The sequence below is a fragment of the Balaenoptera acutorostrata genome, chromosome 16 (genome assembly GCF_949987535.1).
Source record: "Balaenoptera acutorostrata chromosome 16, mBalAcu1.1, whole genome shotgun sequence".
Classification (NCBI taxonomy): domain Eukaryota; kingdom Metazoa; phylum Chordata; class Mammalia; order Artiodactyla; family Balaenopteridae; genus Balaenoptera; species Balaenoptera acutorostrata.
The window spans coordinates 86,466,114-86,488,223 of record NC_080079.1 but is presented as its reverse complement, the minus strand read 5'-3'; the positions used below and the strand labels follow the sequence as shown (position 1 = coordinate 86,488,223).

Sequence of the window (22,110 nt, the reverse complement as noted above, 5' to 3'; positions counted from 1 at the left end):
GTGGGTTCGCACCCTGGTCCAGGAAGATCCCACATGCTGAGGAGCAACTAGGCCCGTGCACCACAGCTACTGAGCCTGTGCACTATAGCCTGCGAGCCACAACTACTGAGCCCGCGTACCACAATTACTGAAGCCGGCGCGCCTAGAGCCCGTGCTCCACACAAGAGAAGCCACCGCGATGAGAAGTCCACGTACCGCAAAGAAGAGCAGCCCCCGCTCGCCCACCGCAACTAGAGAAAGCCCACGCACAGCAACGAAGACCCAATGCAGCCAAATAAAGAAAAAAAAAGAAGAGGGCAAATGGGATTTGTGTGCTTCTATGTTTCCTAAAACAATGTTCTAAAATGTGTACATTTTCTAAGCAAGTTTTGATGTCGAAAGTTAATTTTTAGTTTTTTGCCATAGAATCACGTTGAATGTTGCTTTTAAGTATGGAAGACTCAGAAAGCATCTTCTTTGGGGTGTAAATAAATACATGGACTTCATTTGTAAAGTTAAATAATGCTAAATTTTGTAACAAAAGCAAGCAAGAAGCCCTCTGTCCCCTTCTCTCCACCCCCTGCAGGCAACCACTTTAAAACCTCTACTTTCATACACAGCAGCGGAGGACTTTAGTTCTCTTCCACCTCCTTTTCTCCTCCTCGCCATCCTCCCAATTGAGAAGTTAAGTAAATCACCGATGGTTACTTAGAAAGTCACACTCAGCACTTTCTGGATCTGAAACCTGTTTTCCTTCCATATACTACACACCAAAACCAATTATGCTATGGTATTTAAAATAAACCACACTAATTGCTACATGCAAAGAAATCCAAAAGCCATAATGCGAATTTTCACAGAAGGCATTCCTTTGATAATCTGGCTTGTAAAACACATCACATGACATTAGTAATTGGCTAAGTAAAATCTTAAGTTTTAAGAACAGAAATTTTTCATGCCTTATTATTTTGAATAATCAGTTACCTCAAACTGGTTGAAGTATGGGTGCAGAAGTAAGCCAGAAATCCTACCAAGATATTGCCATGGAGAGAGAGAGGGAAAAAACACCAAAGACAGAGAAAGAAAGAATGGTCATCTTTACTAAAGGTGATTTACTCAAAACTATTTTAAGGTTATAAAGTAGGAAAATTATGACAAAATGACAATTTCCAGTATGTTTTATTTACTAACTAGCTCTCATTTCATCATCAATTAAGAGTTTCAAAATATCCAACAATTATAGAAAACACATGTTAAAATGCCTTTAAAATAATCTACTTGTTTTTTTTCTAGTATTACAGAAATAAACAGAACGTAAATTTGTGCCAAAATTTTATAATGATCTGAAGTAAAAAGCCACCCTACTTTTTTCATTGACAATGTGACACTGGATTAAAAAAAAATAAAAGGTAAATAAAAAATTACCTTCACTGCTGCAGTGACAGCAGCAGTAGCTGCTAAATTTAAACCTTGCCGCCCAAAGTTTACCATAGTCTCATAGCCTCGTTCCTTTGCTTGTACAATATAATCATCAATCTCCTAGAAAAAAAATGAAACCCATAAATATTAATTTTATTTAAAAAGAGTGACAAGAAGCTGAAAACTGGGACTTCTCCCCCTTAACATAATAGTTTCACTCATTTTATAGCATATAGCATGTGATGATACACATTTCTAACAAGTGATTTGTGGAAATAATCTGTATATCTTACCCTTTCCTTTGAAGAAAGTAGTGGATGAAGGAATTTTCTATATATTAAACTTGCTCCTTTGGTATAGGGAGAGAGCAGCCATATGACAAAAGCAATCTTAAGCTCATAGTACAGGGGGAACCTAACGAGAAAAAATTAGAAAAAAACGCCAGTGAAAATAAAGTGCAGACCACGAGGAAATCGCAAAAAAATTTTTTTAACAAAGTTCAGTCACTGGGTTAAGTTTTCACATGTAAAAAGTTGTGATCAGGGAAACAACCATGTTTGAATTGACAAAATCTCATTGACTATACAGATCAGAGCAACCTGACCCCCGGAGTGATTCACACCTTCTAGTACAAGATTGCTCTGTTTAGACAAGCACAGCCAAGCTGCCAAACTGACTGTGGCAGTTCAGAGAGGGCATTAATAGCATTTGTAACCAGGATAGTAAGGTACACCCACCCTGTCTGCAGAGCGTAGCTGTCATGGCATTACCTGGACACACCTCCAAGCACCAGGAGTCAACTTTATAAGCGTCAAGTGTACAGTGTTACCCCATATACACATCTCCTTCCCTTAGAACTCCCAGAAAACGTCCCCTCCGATTTCATTTGGCCAGAACTGCAGCACTTGACAGACCTAAACTGTTCACTTGAAAGGAGAATGGAATTGCCATTGTGGTAACCTGGGAATTAGGGTAATATACCCATGTCCCTTCCCACTTGACTTTTCAGTGCCTTCTCGGTAGGCTGAATACACTTCCTCAAGCAATGACCATGGCTTTAGCCATGTGACCTGCTTTGGGCAACAGAATGTGAGTGTGACATATGTCACATGCAAGGAGACGCTTTAAATGCCCTTTGACTCCCTCACCTCAACACCCCCAACCTCTTGCTTTCAATTTTTGCTTTTGCTTTTTGCCAGGAGAACAGCTGCTTCTTCAGCCTTGGTCCTTGAACAAGAAGACACTTAAAACTGAGCTGAGCCCAGCAAAGTTGCAGCCAACCATTTGTCCTCATATAGCTTGAGCAAGAAATGAATGTTTGTTTTTCTAACCCATTGTGCTTTTAGGGTTGTTTGTTGCCACAGCAAAAGTTAACTAATACATCATGAGGGGACCAGCATCTTGTGGTACATGAAGTACTAAGATACATGATAAAAAAAAATCTGGGCTCTTCTGATGAGACAGATGGGCAGGGGGCAGTGAGGAATGACTCTTGTGTAGTCTACAAAGGGTCTCTGCACAGTGCAGTTACAGAGGAGTTTCTGGACTATCATTGCTCGTGGTAAGCTTTTTCTACGTTGTTTACTTTTTAATAGTGTATATATGCTACATCTGCAATCAGGAAAAAAAAATAGAAGTCTTTAAAGAGAGAGCATTGAAATTTAAGAGACCTAGCATGGCTTGGAATCTGTGTTCTGCCACTTAAAAACAAACAAACCCTCCCCAAACCCCTACACCAAAACATAACAGGTAAATAAATGAGCTGTGGGACAGAGGCAGGAAGAGAAAGATTGATGCAGATACAGAGAAGTTGATAAATAAAGGCAGGTTGTTAAGAACATTTAAGTCTGATGACTTCCGTTTTTTCCTAGCAATCCAATGTGACCTAGTGTGCTATGAGAATATGATGAGAATAGCAAAGTCAGAAAGACAGTTTAAGCAGAGAACAGTAAATGTTTGAAACAGATACAGGAGGGAATGGAAGTAGCCACTGACCAAAAGCAAGTAAAAGGAATGGTGACTTTCAAACTGATACCAATATGAGCAGCTGATTTTTTGCAGCTCAACTGGTAGCCTGGGTAAAGAAGCAAAGAAAAGCAATTGTTGGGCTAATTTAGGATGAAGGTTTGTGCAGCAAAGGCGGTTGAAGATAGCGGCAAGGTAGTAAAAATTTAAAGAGTTTGAAAGGAGGATTTCTCCAAGTGATGGAAAGGTGTAGATGGAAATGCACTACTGAAATACAGCACAAGGAGATTCAAGTTGTTCCGTTAAGTATTGCTCCTCAGTAAAATGTTAAATCCTTGAGGATATAGACATGTTTTAATTTTGCCCCATGCTGTTTGGAATAGAGCCGTCAAGGAGCTGGTGCTGGGGGGTGTTTCTGTGTGGATTTGACGTCATCCAGTTTGAATGTTTGTAGATGAGACTTTTAAGGATGGGGAGGGAGCGCTAAAACCAGATGCTGTGGGCTTCAAAAGAGGAGTCGTTTAGGAAGTAATCAAGAAAAAACAGTCTGAAGTCATCATTGTGGAAAAAAGATAATGACAACCAACTTTTCTCTATTCCAAGGTAGTGGGAGGTGTGTGGGAGATGGGCAGGGAGTGGCATGTGGGGAGAAGGGTGAGCTGCCTTCACCTGGGGGATTTCATAAGGAAAGTAATGTTCTTGTGGGGAAACCAGATGAAGAAAATGATACAATGGATAATTACGAAGATGGATCAAATTCACTCAGTTAACAGCCAGAGCAGGATTAAAAACTCAGGACACCTAATAAAGTGTCTATAGTCTGGCCTTTTGTCAACACTAGAACTTACCAAGCAACTGTCTGATCTGCTACTGTTTCCATCACAGTATAGAGAGCAAAGACAATCCAGTACATCATCCATCGAACCTGGAAACAATAAAAATACATATGAAATAATAGAGCAAAGTTATTTGCAACTCTGAAAAACTGTATGTATCATATATAGTATGTTGGATTAAATGCAGAAGGCGATGGTTTAATTCTCAACAGGTTTTATGCCCGAGTTCCTCACATCACTACATCAGTAGTCTTGGGATATAAGAATCAAAGAATAACAAATCTCTAGGCTTGATACAATATAATGTAGGAACCGAAATGAGAGAATTGAAAAAATAGGACATGTTTTTCTTAACTGGAGGAAAATTCTTTAAAAGATCTTATCTACATGCTTCCTTATGAAGATTATTAGCTATTTAATTATTATACAAATCATATAGTATATGATATGACCACATTTAATCTTTATTAGTCTTTTAAATTTTGCATTCCTTATTTCTCAATATATAGAAACTATTTGGAAACCAAAGAGCAATCCTGGGTTTGTTACATGCATAATGCTAGTCACCCACTTTGAAAGTCTAAGGTTAGTGTCTTCTTCCTCTTGCCCTAAATATAAGCCTGTAATCTTTCACATATCCTTTTCCTTCTACTCCAGTACCACAAGAGTAGTTGCAATAGACCAAATGTTTGTGTCCCCTCAAAATTCATATGCTGAAATCCTAACCCGGAATGTGTACTAGAAGGTGGGGCCTTTGGGAGGTTTTTAGGTCATGAGGGTAGTGTCCTCATGAATGTGATTGGTGTCCTTATAAAAGAGACCCCAGAGAGCTCTCTCTGCTCTTCCACCATGTGAGGACATAGCAAGAAGATGGCCACCATAAACCGGGAAGTGGGCCCTCACCAGACATGGGGTCTGCTGGCACTTTGATCTTGGACTTCTCAGCCTCCTAAACTGTGAGAATAAATTTCTGTTGTTTATAAACCACCTAGACTATGGTATTTTTGTTATAGCAGCCTGAAAGAACTAAGACAGTAGTTCAGGACATTTTTACGTCTTGCCTGGAATAGAGCATCCTAAAAGGTCCTCAAGACTCTGGTATCTCTGTACCAATCCTTTTCATGGAATACTGCCATATTAATTTTATTTTGAACTCATTCTCACAAATGAGTGAGAATATACCTTTCCACCTTCCTAAGCACAGAGACTCTCATCTCTCACGTAGGTTGGATTTTCCTTAAGGGTTAAAATGTCTGCTTTTCAACCTAGGTGTCCATCGATAGATGAATGGATAAAGAAGATGTGGTACATATATACAAAGGAATATTACTCAGCCATTAAAAAGAAACAAAATTGAGTTATTTGTAGTGAGGTGGGTGGACCTAGAGTCTGTCATACAGAGTGAAGTAAGTCAGAAAGAGAAAAACAAATACCGTATGCTAACACATATATATGGAATCTAAAAAAAAAAAAAAAAAAAAAAAGGTTCTGAAGAACCTAGGGGCAGGACAGGAATAAAGATGCAAACGTAGAGAATGGACTTGAGGACACAGGGAGGGGGGGAGGATAAGCTGGGACGAAGTGAGAGAGTAGCACTGACATATATACACTACCAAATGTAAAACAGATAGCTAGTGGGAAGCAGCCGCATAGCACAGGGAGATCAGCTTGGTGCTTTGTGACCACCTAGAGGGGTGAGATAGGGAAGGTGGGAGGGAGGGAAACGCAAGAGGGAGGGGATATGGGGATATATGTATACGTATAGCTGATTTCACTGTGTTATACAGCAGAAACTAACACAACATTGTAAAGCAATTATACTCCAATAAAGACGTAAAAAAAAAAATCTCCGCTTTCTCAATAATATAATAATGGCTAACAATAATACACAAAACCATGCCAACTATAGGCCAGGGACTATACTAAGTGCATCACATATATTAATTCACTTATCCCCACAACAACATTATGAAGTAGAAAACATAATTATATGATTATAAGGAAACAGTGGCAGAGAGAGGTAAAATGACTTATTCAAGCTGCCTGACTCTGGAATTGGTGCTATTAACCAATTTTGCCATGTACAGAAAGAAATGTGAGGAATTGCTGAATGTGAGGTCCAAGAATAACCACTACTTCCCTTGTTCTCATCCCAATAAGATGACAAAAAAACAAAAATTAGGTCTCTATAATTAGCTAGAAAATTGACCTATTTAGTTTTAATACAGATGCTTGTTTGGGTATTCCATAAACAATAAGGAACTATAACTCAGGTAGCTTTAACAGTTTTCTATGTACATGGAGAAATCAATTAATAATAGCCATGAATAACTTTTGAAGCAATGTGTTGTGACATATGCATAATAATTTACCCAAGAGCTTAGAAAATTGCCCGAAGCAAATAGTAGGGCACGTTATCTCTATTTAAAATACAACGAAATTGATTTATAAGATTATCATCTCAAATTAAAAAAGAAAGTTAGACCAAATATTCTCTTTAGTTTTTCACTTTTCATGAGTTATCTTAAATCCCTCACTGCTGGCAGTTCCAAGCTTTTGTCCCAATATGGGGATTTTCTTCCAGGGCTAAAATCCTATGTGTTTTTTCTCCCCGCCCCTTTCTATTTAACGGAAAGTGAGGCTCTCACATGAATTCATTCATTTAGCTTTTCCAAATCACACAGTAATTTAGTACTTTTACCATTCAACTGTATTCACAAGGTTATCCCCTCAAAAAGAAATGAAGAAAAAAACCCCCTGCAAACAAAACAACGCACTTTCATTGAGCTAGAAGGGACCTTGGTGGCGATCAAGTTTTTTGAACTAAATAAGCCTTTATTGAAAAAAATTGTAAAACAATTACAAAAAAACCAGCTCTGGTTGGTCCTCCCCTTCTACCCACTGTCGGACTCTTGAGGAAACTCCAAGAAACCTGCTGCTCCACGGGGCAGAGTTCGAAAATAAGTAACCCAGCAAACTCCTCTCATTTTACTGAGGGCCAAAGTAAGCATGCTGTGCAAGGTCGCCAGGCTGGGAAATGGGTGCAGGAGGGCACAGTCTACTTTGAAGCCTGAACCAGGCAGATTTTCAAACAAGCAGCTGCCATCAGACCAATCTTTTCAGCTCTCTCTTCCCTCTCTGGTACTCAGCCTGGGGATTTCAGTGTAAACTTTACCACCTTCTTTCCTGGGAAAGTGGTGGCTTGAGTTAAATGGTCTCTCTCATAGGAACTTTAGGAAACTTTCAGAAAAATAAATGATTTAAGTCAACACTTGTTATTTTTCATTATTTTATATTTTCATTATTTTACTATTTCACAACCGTCATTATGGTTGTGATCTTCCAAATGGATAACAACGATAAAAAATACCCTACAAATAGTCATAATTTACCTGTTAATAGGGTTGAGTAGAGGTGAAAGGAACTGCACAGATAGCTAATGTTTGGTGATACTCCCTGAAAGACTACTTCTCAAATAGACTAGAGCTGCTACAGTCCCACAGGTTTCAAAAGCACCTTGGCTTCGGTAAAGTCAAGTGTTAATTCAGTTTTCAAATTTATTTTAAACCCCACCAAATAAATAAGTACTTTCTCGTATATAATGTTTATCTCTAAAAAGAAAAAAATTAATTTAGGTTGTGAGAATACGTAATAATGCCAAAAATAAAAAAAGGGAGAAAAGAAGAAAAAGAAGGCTCTATCTTTTTAGTTAAAAAACAACAACAAACTATATACTCAGTAGGGTATTCCTAGACATTTTCCTGAGGTATCGGCTACAATTTTATATAAGCAAAACTCCATGGTTCTAATTTAACTTTAATGAATATATTCTTCGACAATCTGCTCTCATAAACTTATGGATTTTTTTGTTCTCCTCATTAGAAAGATGGACCTTAAATATAGTTGAGTCAAGGTAATAATTAAATGAATTCAGTGAGTGTGTGTTATTCATGGGAGCAAGCACAAAGAAAGTTAACCTTGAAAAGATATTGCTTTCTGTTTTCTATTAATGGTTGGGATTTTATACCAAATGATTACTCAGCAAAGCTGTCATTAAAACTATACCTCAAGGCTGCTCAGACTACTGTTTAAGGTCTAGCCCAAAGGAAATAACAGAAAGAAGTCAAGGAGAGAAAGAAAAGAAGGAAGGAAGGAAGGAAGGAAGGAAGGAAGGAGGGAAGGAGGGAGGGAGGAAGGGAGGGAGGGAGGAAAGGAAGGAAGGAAGGAAGAAAGAAAAAAAAGCAAGTCAAAATTAGAATTATAAATATGTGGAGATAAAATATTCTTTAGATCAACAGAAAACATCAATAACAAAATGCAATATTAAAACAAAAAACTAGTAGGAAAACAATCACATTGATAATCTTATGATTGTATATAACCAAATATAATAGAAATAAGTGTCATTAAAATGTTTTGCAAATAAAAGACTGTAACTTAACAGTTAACTGTAATAAAACACAATTTACCTTTAAAATTACTGGAAAAAAAATTTATGATCTTAAGAAAGTGGGAACAAATACTATTTCTTTCCAGTTCAGAAACAATTGGTAAAATCAACAAAACTGTTGTTTAGATATCTTCATGAGAACAATGAGTAATTAGAAAGCTACTCAACTTTTTCTTAAAATTCTCTTTGATTCCAGGGAATTGAATGATCCAGCAAGGTGGAGCTTATACCTGTAAGCACTAAGATGGACACACACACACATCCTACTTTTGATTAATCTTTCATATCAAACATAATTTAGACTATTCCTAAGGACTCAGGTGGGATCATCATATATAATACTCATTGACACAACTGTAGCAAACCCTACCTACTTCACATCATGGGAATAGAAACAGGAATATAACAGCTTCTGTCCTCAAGGAGTTAACATTTTACTGGGGAGAAAAGCAGGTAAATAACAGTGATTTTTAAAATGTTCTTCTGTTTTTACATTAGATGCCCTAGTTCCCAGTATGAGTCAAGAGCACAAGAGTCTGAGGAAAGCTTATTAAAGGGACTATTTATAAAGTTGTGGGTGAGGTTCAGGAAAACCAACAAAGGATAGTAGTTCACCCTTGAGCTAGCGACAGCAGGAACTGACGTTATCCCCTTGGTGTGAAGAAGGGAGGACAGGGAAAGGTTTCATGGGATCCAGACAGGGTAACCGTAGGGGAGAGCTGTAGCCTCAGGTAGAGAGTCACAGCCAACCTGTGGTGGCGGGGAGGAAGCAGGGAGACCAGTACTCTGACTTCATGCTCACCCTGCCTTCTGATCTTCTGCGGGAGCCTCTCATGAGCCAAACCCAAAGGGAAGTCAGACATAATGTAGCCTGTAAGGATCGGCCTCCTGGGCCCTAAGTGAGGCAGAGCAAGGTGGAGTGTGGGGAAGAAACTCCCCTGGAGGGGCAGGTGGTAGGTCCCAGCGCTATTCAGCCTGTCAGCTCTTGGAAATGTATCAGGAATCCAAGTCATTTCTCACCCCTTCCACAGACACCTCCCCAGTGCAGATGACCATCATCTCCTGTCTGGATTATTCTTAGAGTGTCCTAACTGATGACTCTGCTTTTTTGGGTCTTTTGCACACATCACTGAGTGTCTCCTTAATGAGCAGGTCATTCCTTTGCTCAAACCCCTCCGATGGCCCCCCCTCAGAACTCTTGCCTCAGCCTCCAAGGCCCTGTGGATCTGGCAACAGCTGCCTCTCTGGCCTCATCTTCTCCTCTTCCTCCTTCCCCTGTTCTGCTCCAGTCACACTGGCCCTTTACTGTCCTTCCCGTGTACGGTAATGTTCCTGCCTCAGGGCCTTAGTACATGCTATTTCCTTGTTGAAATGCTCTTCCCTCAGTTATCCATGTGGACAGCTTTCTCACTTGCTTCAGGTCTCTGCTCAAATATTTATCCGAGGGGCCTTTCCTGACCACTTGTTTAAAATAACAATGTCGTTCTAACTCCCTTATCATGACTTATTTTTCTCTTTAGCACATATCACATATCATAGACACAGCTAACAAATATTCAATTTTTTTCCTGCCTTTCCTTAGTAGAATGTAAACTCCAAGAGGACAAAGACTTTCATTTTTTTCACTACTAAATCCTCTGTGCCTGCAGAGAAGATGCTCAATAAACATATGAATTGTTGCATGAATATGGGGCTGCACAGAGCTTAGTGTGCTCCTTTACATCAGGACTGCAAAAGGCTGGACAGTAGACAAGAGGTAAAGACATGACAATTAAATATAGAGGAGTCTTTTAAGAGACCTGGTTTAAAAAGAAAAAAAGGGGAAATAAAAAATAGCATGAGGCAAAAGGAAAGCATGTGTACAGCCTCAAGGACTGAATATTTTACTGGAGAGATAATGAGATTCAAATTATGAGAAAGCAGAAATACTTAATGGAACAAGATCTTGAATGAGACAGACAAGAATAATATTAGAAAGAAGAGTGGGATCAAGAAAGAAGCAGGGGGACTTCCCTGGTGGCACAGTGGGTAAGACTCCACACTCCCAATGCAGGGGATCCAGGTTCGATCCCTGGTCAGGGAACTAGATCCCACGTGCATGCCACAACTAAGCGTTTGCATGCCACAACTAAGAAGCCCACGTGCCACAACTAAGACCCGGCACAACCAACCAACCAACCAAATAAATAAATAAATAAGTAAATAAATAAATAAATAAATGTTTAAAAAAAAAAAGAAAAGAAAAGAAAGAAGTAGGGATGCATCTTCCTCTGGGATAGAAGGAAAAGAAGAGTGGCCATGTTGGGAAAAGGGCTGAAGTGGTTCACAGTTGAGGACCTCTATCTTTACTCTGCAGTAGGAGGGCAGGTCATCTTTTAAAGCTGGGGATTGGTGGGAAGGAGAGTGGACTTGAAAAGAGTAGTAAAGGTTTTTAAAAGTTGTCTATATGGATGGAAAAAGGACCTGCCTAGTGTAGAGATGGAATAGGTTATGTGACCAAGGATGCTCTCCACTGCTCTGGGTGTCAGAGCTAGGGGGCTGCAAAGAAAGGTCTAGGATGGTGAAACAAGACAGGGGTGGAGGTGACAGCTTGCTGTCCATAAAAAGACAGAGTAATGGAGTGGCGGCTGGGGAGTGGCCCAGGAGGGCCTGTGCTTCTCAGCCTAACCTCTGAGGGAGGAAGGGCCATGTGTCCTGTTCTCGCTGAACAGAATCTTAGCTGAGGCTTTTGAGTAGGGCTGGGTCTCCCCCACAGGCTCTCTCCCTTCCTGCGGCTGGGAGGGCAGGGGGCAGAGCAACCTTGGAATCTATTTGTTCAAGATGGGCAGGGCCCTAGTTCTTCTTACACGGTTGCTTGAGAAGCATTTCTTGCTGAAGTCAACACTAACCTGGACGGTCATGTGAGAGAAAAACATCTCTGTATTCCCTCAGCCATTGCATTTTTCCCCCACATTTTGTAATTACAGCAGCTTAGCCTACCCTAATATAAAAGGCTATCCTCTAATCTCTATGGAGAGTGAGAGAGCAAGGCCATAGTAGCCATGGTTCCAGAACTAGGTGGACATTGGTCACAGTGCCATTGGCTGCCATCTGTGACATAGCTAATGCCCTGGTTGGCAGTGATGGGTGCTACTACCACAGTGATCTGGAAATGGAGAAGAGGACTATCCTTTTAAGAAACTCTGGCTGAGATATCCCCAGGGGACTCTCAGAAGTATTGGGGAAGAAACTGGAGGATAGGCAAGACTGATATTCTCATGCAGCAGACTGGGGCAGAGCCAGAGAAATACTATTTCAAATTACTATTGTGATTCTTTGGCAAGTGTGGCTTCTATCTGGGTGAATTTGTTATCATCTGTATTGTCAGTATATGTGACTTAAGGCAATCCCCTGCTACTTTCAGTAGGCCAAGGAATCAGATAAATCAGCTTGTTAGAAATATGCATAAAGTTTAAAGTCATTATATTCTAAGTGGTAGGCCAAGATATCCAAAAAATAAAATGCATAGAAGTCCGTGGGAAGACTACATGAAAAAAGTTGTTCAATGGTCTATTTTGCCTACTTTGCTTTGTTTTCTTTCCCAGGAGTACACCTAATCCCTACTACAGTACCTGGTACAAAATAAACGCTCAAAAATATTTATTTAAAGAATTAGTGACCTGGGCTAACTTATAAGCAAGAATATAATTTCCATTTTCCCTAATTATTTGGTAATAAAGTTCTTTTGAAGTGGTCACAATGAAATGGCAATCATTTATCAATTTTGGGACACTTTACCCACTATATGTTTCATGACTACAAAAATGTGATGAATGTTTTAATTAAAAATACAATATTTATAAATAAAAGATTACTCAAATAGAATGTTAAAATCATTTAAATATCAAAATGAATTTATTTTCTAAGAAAATATACTCCTGTAATTAGGCAAGTTCTTCTGAAAATTATGGAGTCAACTGTGATATAAAACCATAGTACCTAAAATTACATTCTGGTTTACATAGTGCATGGATCAGATTATCTTACTTAACAGGCCAGCACTTGCTTTATTACTCAAAATCCATAAGGCCTTTATAAAGACTTAGCATTTCGGAAACCCAGACAGTCATGTGATCGTGTTCTTGCTTTACTCTCTGAAAGGAATTAGGATAGTTTAAGCCTGAGTGAATACTGTAAAATGAACGTACTCATAGGCTAAATTTACTATCAAAAGACCATGCTCCATTTAATAGATATGCATTTACCTACCCCTGATGCCAAAAGAAAAGTAGGTCTCATTTCATGGGTTTTAAACATTTTTCAACAAAACAAGTTTTTATGATTTAACATTCTTAGACAAAATTTTTAATGAAATTGATTTAGATCCCAGGACAAACAATAAAGCAAACAAAAAGTGAACTGTGACTGTAAAATAATCCTCATGATTTCCATCACAGAAGTTGAGACCAATGCACAGGCATATTTATATACGGGAATATCATGTTCTGGTGGGAGGCTCGTTGCTATAGATTTGCAAGAGTTATGGAATAGTGGTTAGGGCATATTCATTAAAAAGCATTTTTCTTAAATTGTATCTTTATATGTTATTCTTGCTATGCTATGAGCATTGTGATATTATGATAGCAATGATATTAACAATGATGTACCTTAAGTCAGCGGTCCCCAACCTTTTTGGCGCCAGGGACCGGTTTCGTGGAAGACAATTTTTCCACGGACGGGGGTGGGGGATGGTTCAGGCGGTAAGGTGAGCGATGGGGAGCCATGGGGAGCGGCATATGAAGCTTCGCTCGCTCACCCGCCGCTCACCTCCTGCTGTGCGGCCGGGTTCCTAACAGGCCGTGGACCGGTACCGGTCTGCTGCCCGGGGGTTGGGGACCCCTGTGTTAAAAGATATAACTGTACTAAATGATACTTGCACAATGAAAAAAAAGGGTGATATATTAATTTGACAAATATTACTCAGGGCCTATTACAAACAAAACCTGTTGACATGAAATAGTCATAAACCCGGATGTCAAGGCATTCCTACCCCCAAGAAGCTTTCATGGGATGGATGAGTAAAATAAGACATATAAAAGGATAATAATAAGTGATTGCCAGCACTTGTGTGTTGGATCCAGCATATAACTGCTAATATTTTTAATATATTATATATAATTCATTTGCCTTGTATGAATGAAATTTCTTCATTTCCAAAGGAAAGCCTTCTCTAACTGCCTCTACCCCCCTCCAAAGGTCATATATAATTTTTGTGCACGCTACTTTCTCTTTGTGGTGTATCTGTGAAACGGTTTGTATAACATCTGTCTCTGCTTTTTGACCCTAACAACCAATGGGGCCTGAAATTGTCTTGTTCATCATCATGTTCCCAGGACCTAGCACCCCTGTGCCTAGTAAAGCAAACACAGGGGGAGCCTTTTACTTAACAGTTTCTTAATTTTAAGATCTGAATTGATGTAAGATTCAAACAGGTAACTCTGGACTGCAAACAGCAATTTATAACATACAGCATAGTCTATTTTGTCAAAGTTGTTTGCAAAGTTTTCAGAGATTAAACAACTTTCCAATGTCTCTTAATTTCAGATTCTTTGAATTATAAAGCAATTAATGCTGGTTTTTAAGAAAAAATGAAAAATTACACATGCCTAATGATTTCAATTATAACCACACTAAGTAATTCCAGGGCATAAAATGCTAAAATATGCTTCACTGGAAAAAAATATCCTTGCTGAGTCTGAAAAGAAATAAACACTGCTGAATTTCAGACCACCCGAAGAGAACTTTATTTTCTGACCATTATTAGTTATTCCCTCAAGTCAGTTCACCCAAAACACTCATTCTGTACCACATTTCAGAGACAACAGACAGATCTTCTAACAGAGATTTCTTTAGAAACAGTAACGAATTGAAAAGATTTCTCCTGTTTCACTAACATTATGCAATAATTTGGTTACTTCATAATGATTTTTCCCCATTAAAAACAAAGGAACAAAATGTGAGAAATCAAATAGAAAAACTCCCTCTTTTATTCAACCCAGATGGCTCGATTATGGGATTTTTCCCAGAGCTGTGCTAAGTTAGAAGCATGCTTGAAAATAAGCTAGTTGAATTTCAATCCACAGTGAATAGAGACCTTGGTTGAAATAGTTTTTTTTCTTTTTTCTTTAAAAACAGGGAGCATGCGTTGGAGGTGAATATGTTAAGACTAGGATTAATTTGGACTTCCTTGACTTTGGGGTACTTCTTCCCCCACTGCCCTACTGTCTTAACTTTATAGCTTTCCAGGACTTGGATGTTTGGGAGTCGGTTATACTTTCAGATGCTGAACTTGCAGCAACATGGTTTACCTGCAGTTTCCAGACGTCACTGCCAAAGACCTCACAGAATATCCTGTTGTTTTCAGGAAGAAAGCCTCACATTATACAGATGTATCTGGTGTTAAAATCAATTAAAATGGGGCAGACTGTAACTAGAAATGGATACTCTTTCACAAGACTGCCTTGGTCTTCCTCAATGTTCTTGAATCACAGAAGCCCCATGTATCTCATCCCTCCCCTCAGTAGTTTGAGAAACTTCAGAGAAGGAAAAAGTGTAAAAATGTTTAAAAACTAGATGATAATTAATTTAAAAGGGGTGTTGAAAAGAAGGTGTAAAAAGCAGGAATTGCTTACAGGAACTGTTCCCGGGAGCGGAATTTAGGAAGGAATGACCTCTTAGTTCAAAATAACTCTCTGCATCCACACTGGCTGAGAATTTGCACTTCACTTTTTGTATTATTTAAAGTCCTATTGATTTATGTGGGATAATAAATATCTAACAGAGACACCGTTCCACTTTTGATAGAACCACACAATTTCTCAGGATTTTAGCCTGGGACAGAGCCTATCCAGACAGAGAGGAGTAAACGGGGCTCAATGGCCATCCTAATTGTCATGTTTCCATGCTAGATTGTCCTCCTACCTTCTTTATTCCCTTAGTGTTCCCAGAGTCTTGGCCCATTACATTTCCTATTTGAGGCATTCCCAAGGGCTGGTACCACTTCTTAGGCACCGAGGTCCTCCATTTCCTCATGCATCTTCACATGGTCAATTCCACCTTGCTATTTCGACAAGTGAACTAACCTAGCCACTAAAAGGTATGCTCTTTTCTCCAGGTGCCCGGCAGGACTATGACTGACACGGTAAATGGAAATTTTCCTTCTTTAGGTAAGATGCCACTTTCTATATACAAGTTGTAGCTTTATGTTATAGGCTCAACAGCATGCTTTAACATACAATAACCATTCAAACAGTAAGAGCCAGCCTTTATACCACATGGGAAAACAGCATCTTCTCAAGAAGCAAAGACTGGTAAAAAAAAAAACCAAAAGCTCCAGGAAGAATAAATCTGTCATGACTGAAAGTGAGTCTGTGTTATCAAATTACTTTCCTTCAAAAGCATGTGCAGCCAGCCTCACACAGAGAACTGAGGTTCACATTTGGGTGAATGGAGAGAGAGGCAAGTTACAGAGCACTGGATACTTGGGGTAAGGAAGGGATGGATGTGTGCCAGAGTGCAGGATAGTATGAAGACCCCAAGTAAACACAGTGAGAGGAAGAAAAAAGTGGGAGGAAAGGTACGGGAAGAAAGGTGGATGAGTCTCAAGAAAAACTTCACTGATGTAGAAATTTTGTGTATGGCCAGCCCTACAACATGGAAACTAGGAGAAAGTCCAACTCAATATCCTTACCCCCTTAATAGTATTATACGGTTAATTTTGTTAAAATATTATTTTTCTATGATATACTCCAAGTTGCTAGTCCATTTACATACAGATGTTTTCTAAAACAAACTATTTGTTATTTCGTGCCCATCTGCCTACATAAACTTATACTAAAAAAAGCACAACGTGGTAATTATTCACTTTTCACAATACAATAAGATACCTCTTAATCAATGCTTTTCGATTTGGCTGTGGATACGAATTACTTGGGGATTAAAAAAAATTATGTAGATTCCTAGGCCCCATCATCACGTGCAGAGAGAGGGCAGCTAGGTGTTTAAAAGGCAAGCTCCGTAAGTTTTTAATATGTAAGCAGACTTGAGAACATGCACAAAATCCTTGCTACCTGAAATGCGGTCTACAGGCCAGTAGTATTGGCATCACCTGGGCACCTGCCGGAAATGCAGACTCTCAAGCCCAGGCCAGAACTACTAAATCAGAATCTGCATTTTAACAAGATCCCAGGGGGATTCCAATGCGCCTCAAAGTTTGAGAAGCACTGCAGTGGGAGGCTGCTCTGTGTTTTTTCTGAAAATATCACTTAGAAGGAGGTGGTATCATTCATGAAAAGAATGTAAGAAGAGCCTTGGGTTTGGAGAAAAGATGAACTCAGTTTTGCATGATAATTTGTTAGATGTAAACAGTTAAAATGTACCCTTCTTTCGTAACACTATTTAGGCACATCATCATTACAAAAAAAAAAAAAAAAAACTGAAAAAAATAGAAGGAACTGAGTCTTTAGCCTACTTCTCAGAGGCATTGTTTATGGCTATCAGTTGAACAGACAAAAGCTTTGAGTAAACTACCCAGGGAAGGGCAGCCTACAGGCTCTTCTACCCAGAAGTTCCATGTGGAATGTCCCTGTTGTCTACTCATCCTAAGAGCCTGGAGCTACCTGGACACTGACCACTCGATGGAAACTCTCTCTCTCCCCAAGGTGGAAGTGCCCTTAGATTCTTCTCCTTAGGAGTAAATCTAAATCTGCCTTCTACAGAGAGAAAGTAAGAACATTGATGAGCAGGCTGAAATTATAGTCAAACACCATGTCATTGGCAAAAACGTCCTTAATTGGTTCTAATAATTTATTCTGATAATCTTCTTAAGAAGAATATAACATAATAAAACTGAATTGTTAGATCTTCACTTAAAAGATGCTACTGAAAACCTTTGGAAGTTAATATAATATTTTAAAATAAAATTACTCAACTCAATCTACTTCTGTGACTTTTCAAGACCTTTTGATGAATTTTTCCATTTTACCTGCAGAGTTTGGATCTGTGGTTTAAAAAAAAAAAGGAATCAGTCTATATTTATCCTGATACACAAGAGACAGACAAAATTTCATATATTTGTATAATTCAATATCTTAAATTTTTACAGTTTTTCAAAAGAACTTCATCTTTTTACAATCTATTACATTTCTGAAGTAACACCTCTCTCATGAGCTTTTAAAATTACATGAGGTTTTCTGAAAGATTTTATTTTTCTTACTTAGCTAAAATCTTCAGGAACAACTCTAGCTTTTATATTTTTAGGAGGACCTTTCACGGCTGACAATCTGATTATTACAGCTGTAGTTGGTGAAGCACTATATTACTAAAATTACATAATGGCAAGATGATGTACATAACTGAACATTCCAAAGGTAGATCCTGGTGTTGAGTAAAAGAGGAAACCTCTCTGTTTAAATAGTGTAAACTTTAGCTGAAAAGGAAAAAACTAAAGAAGAGGTATATCTTACATTATTAGAAAACATTCCATTTTTATTTTATTTACTTATTTTTTAAAATTAATTTTTATTGGGGTATAGTTGCTTTACAACGTTGTGTTAGCTTCTACTTCACAGCAAAATGAATCAGCCATACATATACATATATCCCCTCCACTTAGGACACTACAGTGCATTAAGTAGAGTTCCCTGTGCTACAGTATGTTCCCATCAGTTGTCTATTTTATACATAGCATCAATAGTGTATATGTGTCAATCCCAATCTCCCAATTCCTCCCACCCCACCCCTTTCCCCCTTCATATCCATACATTTGTTTTTTATATCTGTGTCTCTATTTCTGCTTGGCAGTTAAGGTCATCTATACCATTTTTCTAGATTCTACATATATGTGTTAATACATGATATTTGTTTTCCTCTTTCTGACTTACTTCACTCTGTATGACACTCTTTAGGTCCAAAAAAATTTTTTTCTTTTTTAAAATTTTATTTATTTATTTATTTATGGCTGTGTTGGGTCTTCGTTTCTGTGCGAGTGCCTTCTCCAGTTGCGGCAAGCGGGGGCCACTCTTCATCGCGGTGCGCGGGCCTCTCATTATCGCGGCCTCTCTTGTTGCGGAGCACAGGCTCCAGATGCGCAGGCTCAGTAATTGTGGCTCACGGGCCTAGTTGCTCCGCGGCATGTGGGATCTTCCCAGACCAGGGCTCGAACCTGTGTCCCCTGCATTGGCAGGCAGATTCTCAACCACTGCGCCACCAGGGAAGCCCCCCAAAAAAATTTATTCTAAAATTTTAGAAAGAACTATGTTATGCATTCATTTAAAGCCCTCCATTATACAGTCTTAATTTTCGGTCACTTAAGTTTAGCATTGCTTGCTTAAACCCTTTCTTGTTTATTTTGTCAATCCTTTTTCTACTCTTCTCCATACCTTAAGCTATTTCAAGTGTTTATCTTACTAGACTCATTGAAGGGAACAACTCTTAGATATTGTAATTCTCTTGGTTTTGTTTTTATTTTTATTTCTGCTTTTTTATTGCTTTATTCATCCTACTTTCTTTACAGATTCCTTTAATTCTGATATGTTTCTTGCTTTGTGAGTTGAATGTTTCATTATTCTTCCCTCCTGTTCAAAATAAAGGCGTTTAAAGCTATTACATTCAAGAACATAAATTGTAATATGTATTACTGTCATTTTTATTTTTGAATTCGTCTAGTACTGCACTTTTGAACTTCTCTTGTACTCGTTATTTCTCCCTTTTGGAACTTATTGGGGGTTTTCTTCAAAGTAATGAGGTAATGGTTTCTGAACAGATACGGGGGAGGCAGAACATTGGCTGCCTCTGAACACAGTTCTCCTGCAGAGAAGGTGGTGGCAGTTGAGTTTTTTGGTTGCTGTAGCTTTTATGATTTTAAGCTGTTCCATCACTAGGGATTAGGGTGGAGGTGGCTAGGTCTCCCTCCAATTTATTGCTTAACAACATTTCCTTTAATGGAAACAACGGTTTCTGTCCCTGTTTTTAAAAATCTGTTGCCATTGGCACTACAGTTAGTAAAATTCTTCCTAGATATTAGCAAAAGCCTGACTTAGCCTGTTAGGTTTAAACGTTACCATGAGAATTTTTTTCTTTCCGTAGGTTTTGCAAAGCATTTGCATTGGAAGATAGAAAAGGACAAGACAGCTGTGGTTGGCTAGCTCCATCTTAGTGTGAAAATTGTTGGAATGCTTTCAATTTACTTCCTAAAGGTCAAGGGGTACTCTAATTCATATTTTTACATTTTAGCTGATTTTTTTTTTTTTTTTTTGGCCAACCAGGGATCGAACCCGGGCCCCCAGCAGTGGAAGCACAGAGTCCTAACCACTGGACTGCCAGGGAATTCCCCACATTTAAAAATTTTAGAAGGAACTGTGTTAGGCTTTCATTTAACACCCCCCAATTATATAACCTTAATTCAAATTTAACAGTTGTTTCCTAAAGTGGATCCACTGTAATGATCCTAAGATGGTCATGAAGAAATTGTTTTTAGAAGGCATAAGAGTATAAGTCACTTGATAATCATAACAGCATCAATTACTGCAAGCAGCGAAGTTACATACTAACGTGCACTATGTATAAAATAAGTAAACCCAACAGAAAAAACTTAAGTTTACAAAGCATACTCATCACCTACTTTAAGTAAATGTAAGTTGATTTAATGATAGTTCATTAAAGAATAATGAACTATCCCAAGTGATTTTTTTAACTGTCTCAAGTGGAAACTGTGATTTTATCACAACTTGCTTTGTGAACAACTATAACTCAAAACAAGATACACATGTATTCATTGCATGTCAGCTAAAATTGAATTTTAAAATTGTCAAGGATTGAAAAAATGATAACATGTATTACTACTTTAAACCTATGTCCTATGCGAACACATTTTAAAAAGCAATGTTAATGGTAAAACAAGTCTTATTTGATATTACAGTATAAATCAACCACAAGTATACCACTCACAAAGTCAATGTGGAAATATGGGTAAAGATAGTAGAATGAATACACACATTTAATTGCATTCCCCACCACAAATCTCTTTAAAGCAACAGTAAAGTGATTTTTCAAAAACACTTAAGTCCAGAAAAATATAGAAGAGAAGAGAGCACCAACATTTTTGGACCCAAGAAGGAAATGGTTGAGTAGTAACTGACTCAGGAGACCTGAGAAAACTGAATAATACGTGGACAGTGGGAAAAGCTGACAAGCAACCCAACTTTACACTGCAGAGCTTCCAAAAGGCTCAAAAATTGGTAACACAATTCTTGGCAAAAAAGGCAAAAGAAGGATGGCTGTAAGGATACCTGTAAGGAGCAGGTAGGCCCCTAGATGTCCTCCCACTTCAGCTGTGTGGTGGTGCCCCTCCCTCCCCTAGCAGGACCCTGAGGCTTAGTCTCTGGAAAGGGTGAATCAGAGGATAGCTGGATTTGCAAATCTCTGGCACAGTTGAGAGTAGGGCTAATAGGGATTAAGTAAAAGTTTATAAAATATTGAGGGCCCCCAACCCTTATTTTCCCACCAGAATGCCAGCAACCAAGTACCTTCCAGAATGGAAGAGTCTTCTCTGAAGGATCTGCCTGGCGCAAAAGAAAGCACCTAAAGACACAGACATTGATAATTTTTTAAGGAAATGATTGTTATGGGTTGAGATGTGTCCCCCAGAAAGATATGTTGAAGTCTGTTATAGACTGAATTCTGTCCCCCTAAAATTCACATGTTGAAGCCCTAACCCCCAGAGTAACTGTATTTGGAGATAGGAACTTTAAGGAGGTGATTAATATTAAACGAGGTTGTTAAGAATGGGGCCTTAATTCAATAGAACTAGTGTCCTTATAAGAAAAGTAAGAGACACCAGAGATACCTCTCTCCATGCATGCACAGAGGAAAGGTCATAGGAGGACACAGAGAGAAGGTCTATAAGCTTCCTTGAGGCGTCACCAAAAACCAACCCTGATGGCACCTTAATCTTGGATTTGCAGCCTACAGAACTGTGAGAAAATAAATTTATGTTGTTGAAGCTATTCGGTGTGTAGCATTTAGTTATGGTAGCCTGAGAAGACTAATACAAAGTTCTAACCCTCAGCATGTGACCTCATTTGGAAATAGGGTCACTGAAGATATAGTTAGTTAGGATGAGGTCATACTGGGGTATGGTAGGCCCTTAACCCAGTATGACTGGTGTCCTTAAAAGAGGAAGAAGAGAGACTCAGAGACAAAGACACAGGAGGGGAGAACATCATATAATAGAGGCAGAGGCTGAAGTGGAGCAGCTGAAAGATAAGGAACACCAAGGATTGTTGGCAACCACCAGAAGCTAGAGACAGGCAAGAAAGGGTTCTCAGCAGGTTTCAGAGGGAACGTGGCTCTGTCCACATCTAGTCACCAGAACGGTGAGACAATACACTTGTATTGTTTTAAGACACTCGGTTTGTGGTACTT

The 22,110-nt window shown here is 38.7% G+C and overlaps 1 protein-coding gene across 3 annotated transcripts in view; it reads right to left on the bottom strand.

Moving 5' to 3' along the window:
- REEP3 (receptor accessory protein 3) overlaps positions 1 to 22,110 on the bottom strand; it is a 98,483-nt gene that overhangs the window by 18,639 nt on the left and 57,734 nt on the right. For all 3 annotated transcript variants that reach the window (XM_057530833.1, XM_057530831.1, XM_057530832.1), the window contains 3 exons: positions 4,212 to 4,288; positions 1,692 to 1,812; positions 1,405 to 1,518 (listed from right to left, as the gene is read on the bottom strand). In XM_057530833.1, the coding sequence (XP_057386816.1) occupies positions 1,405 to 1,518; positions 1,692 to 1,812; positions 4,212 to 4,279 (303 nt within the window). In that variant the 5' untranslated portion in view covers positions 4,280 to 4,288. The remainder of the gene's footprint in view (positions 1 to 1,404; positions 1,519 to 1,691; positions 1,813 to 4,211; positions 4,289 to 22,110) is intronic.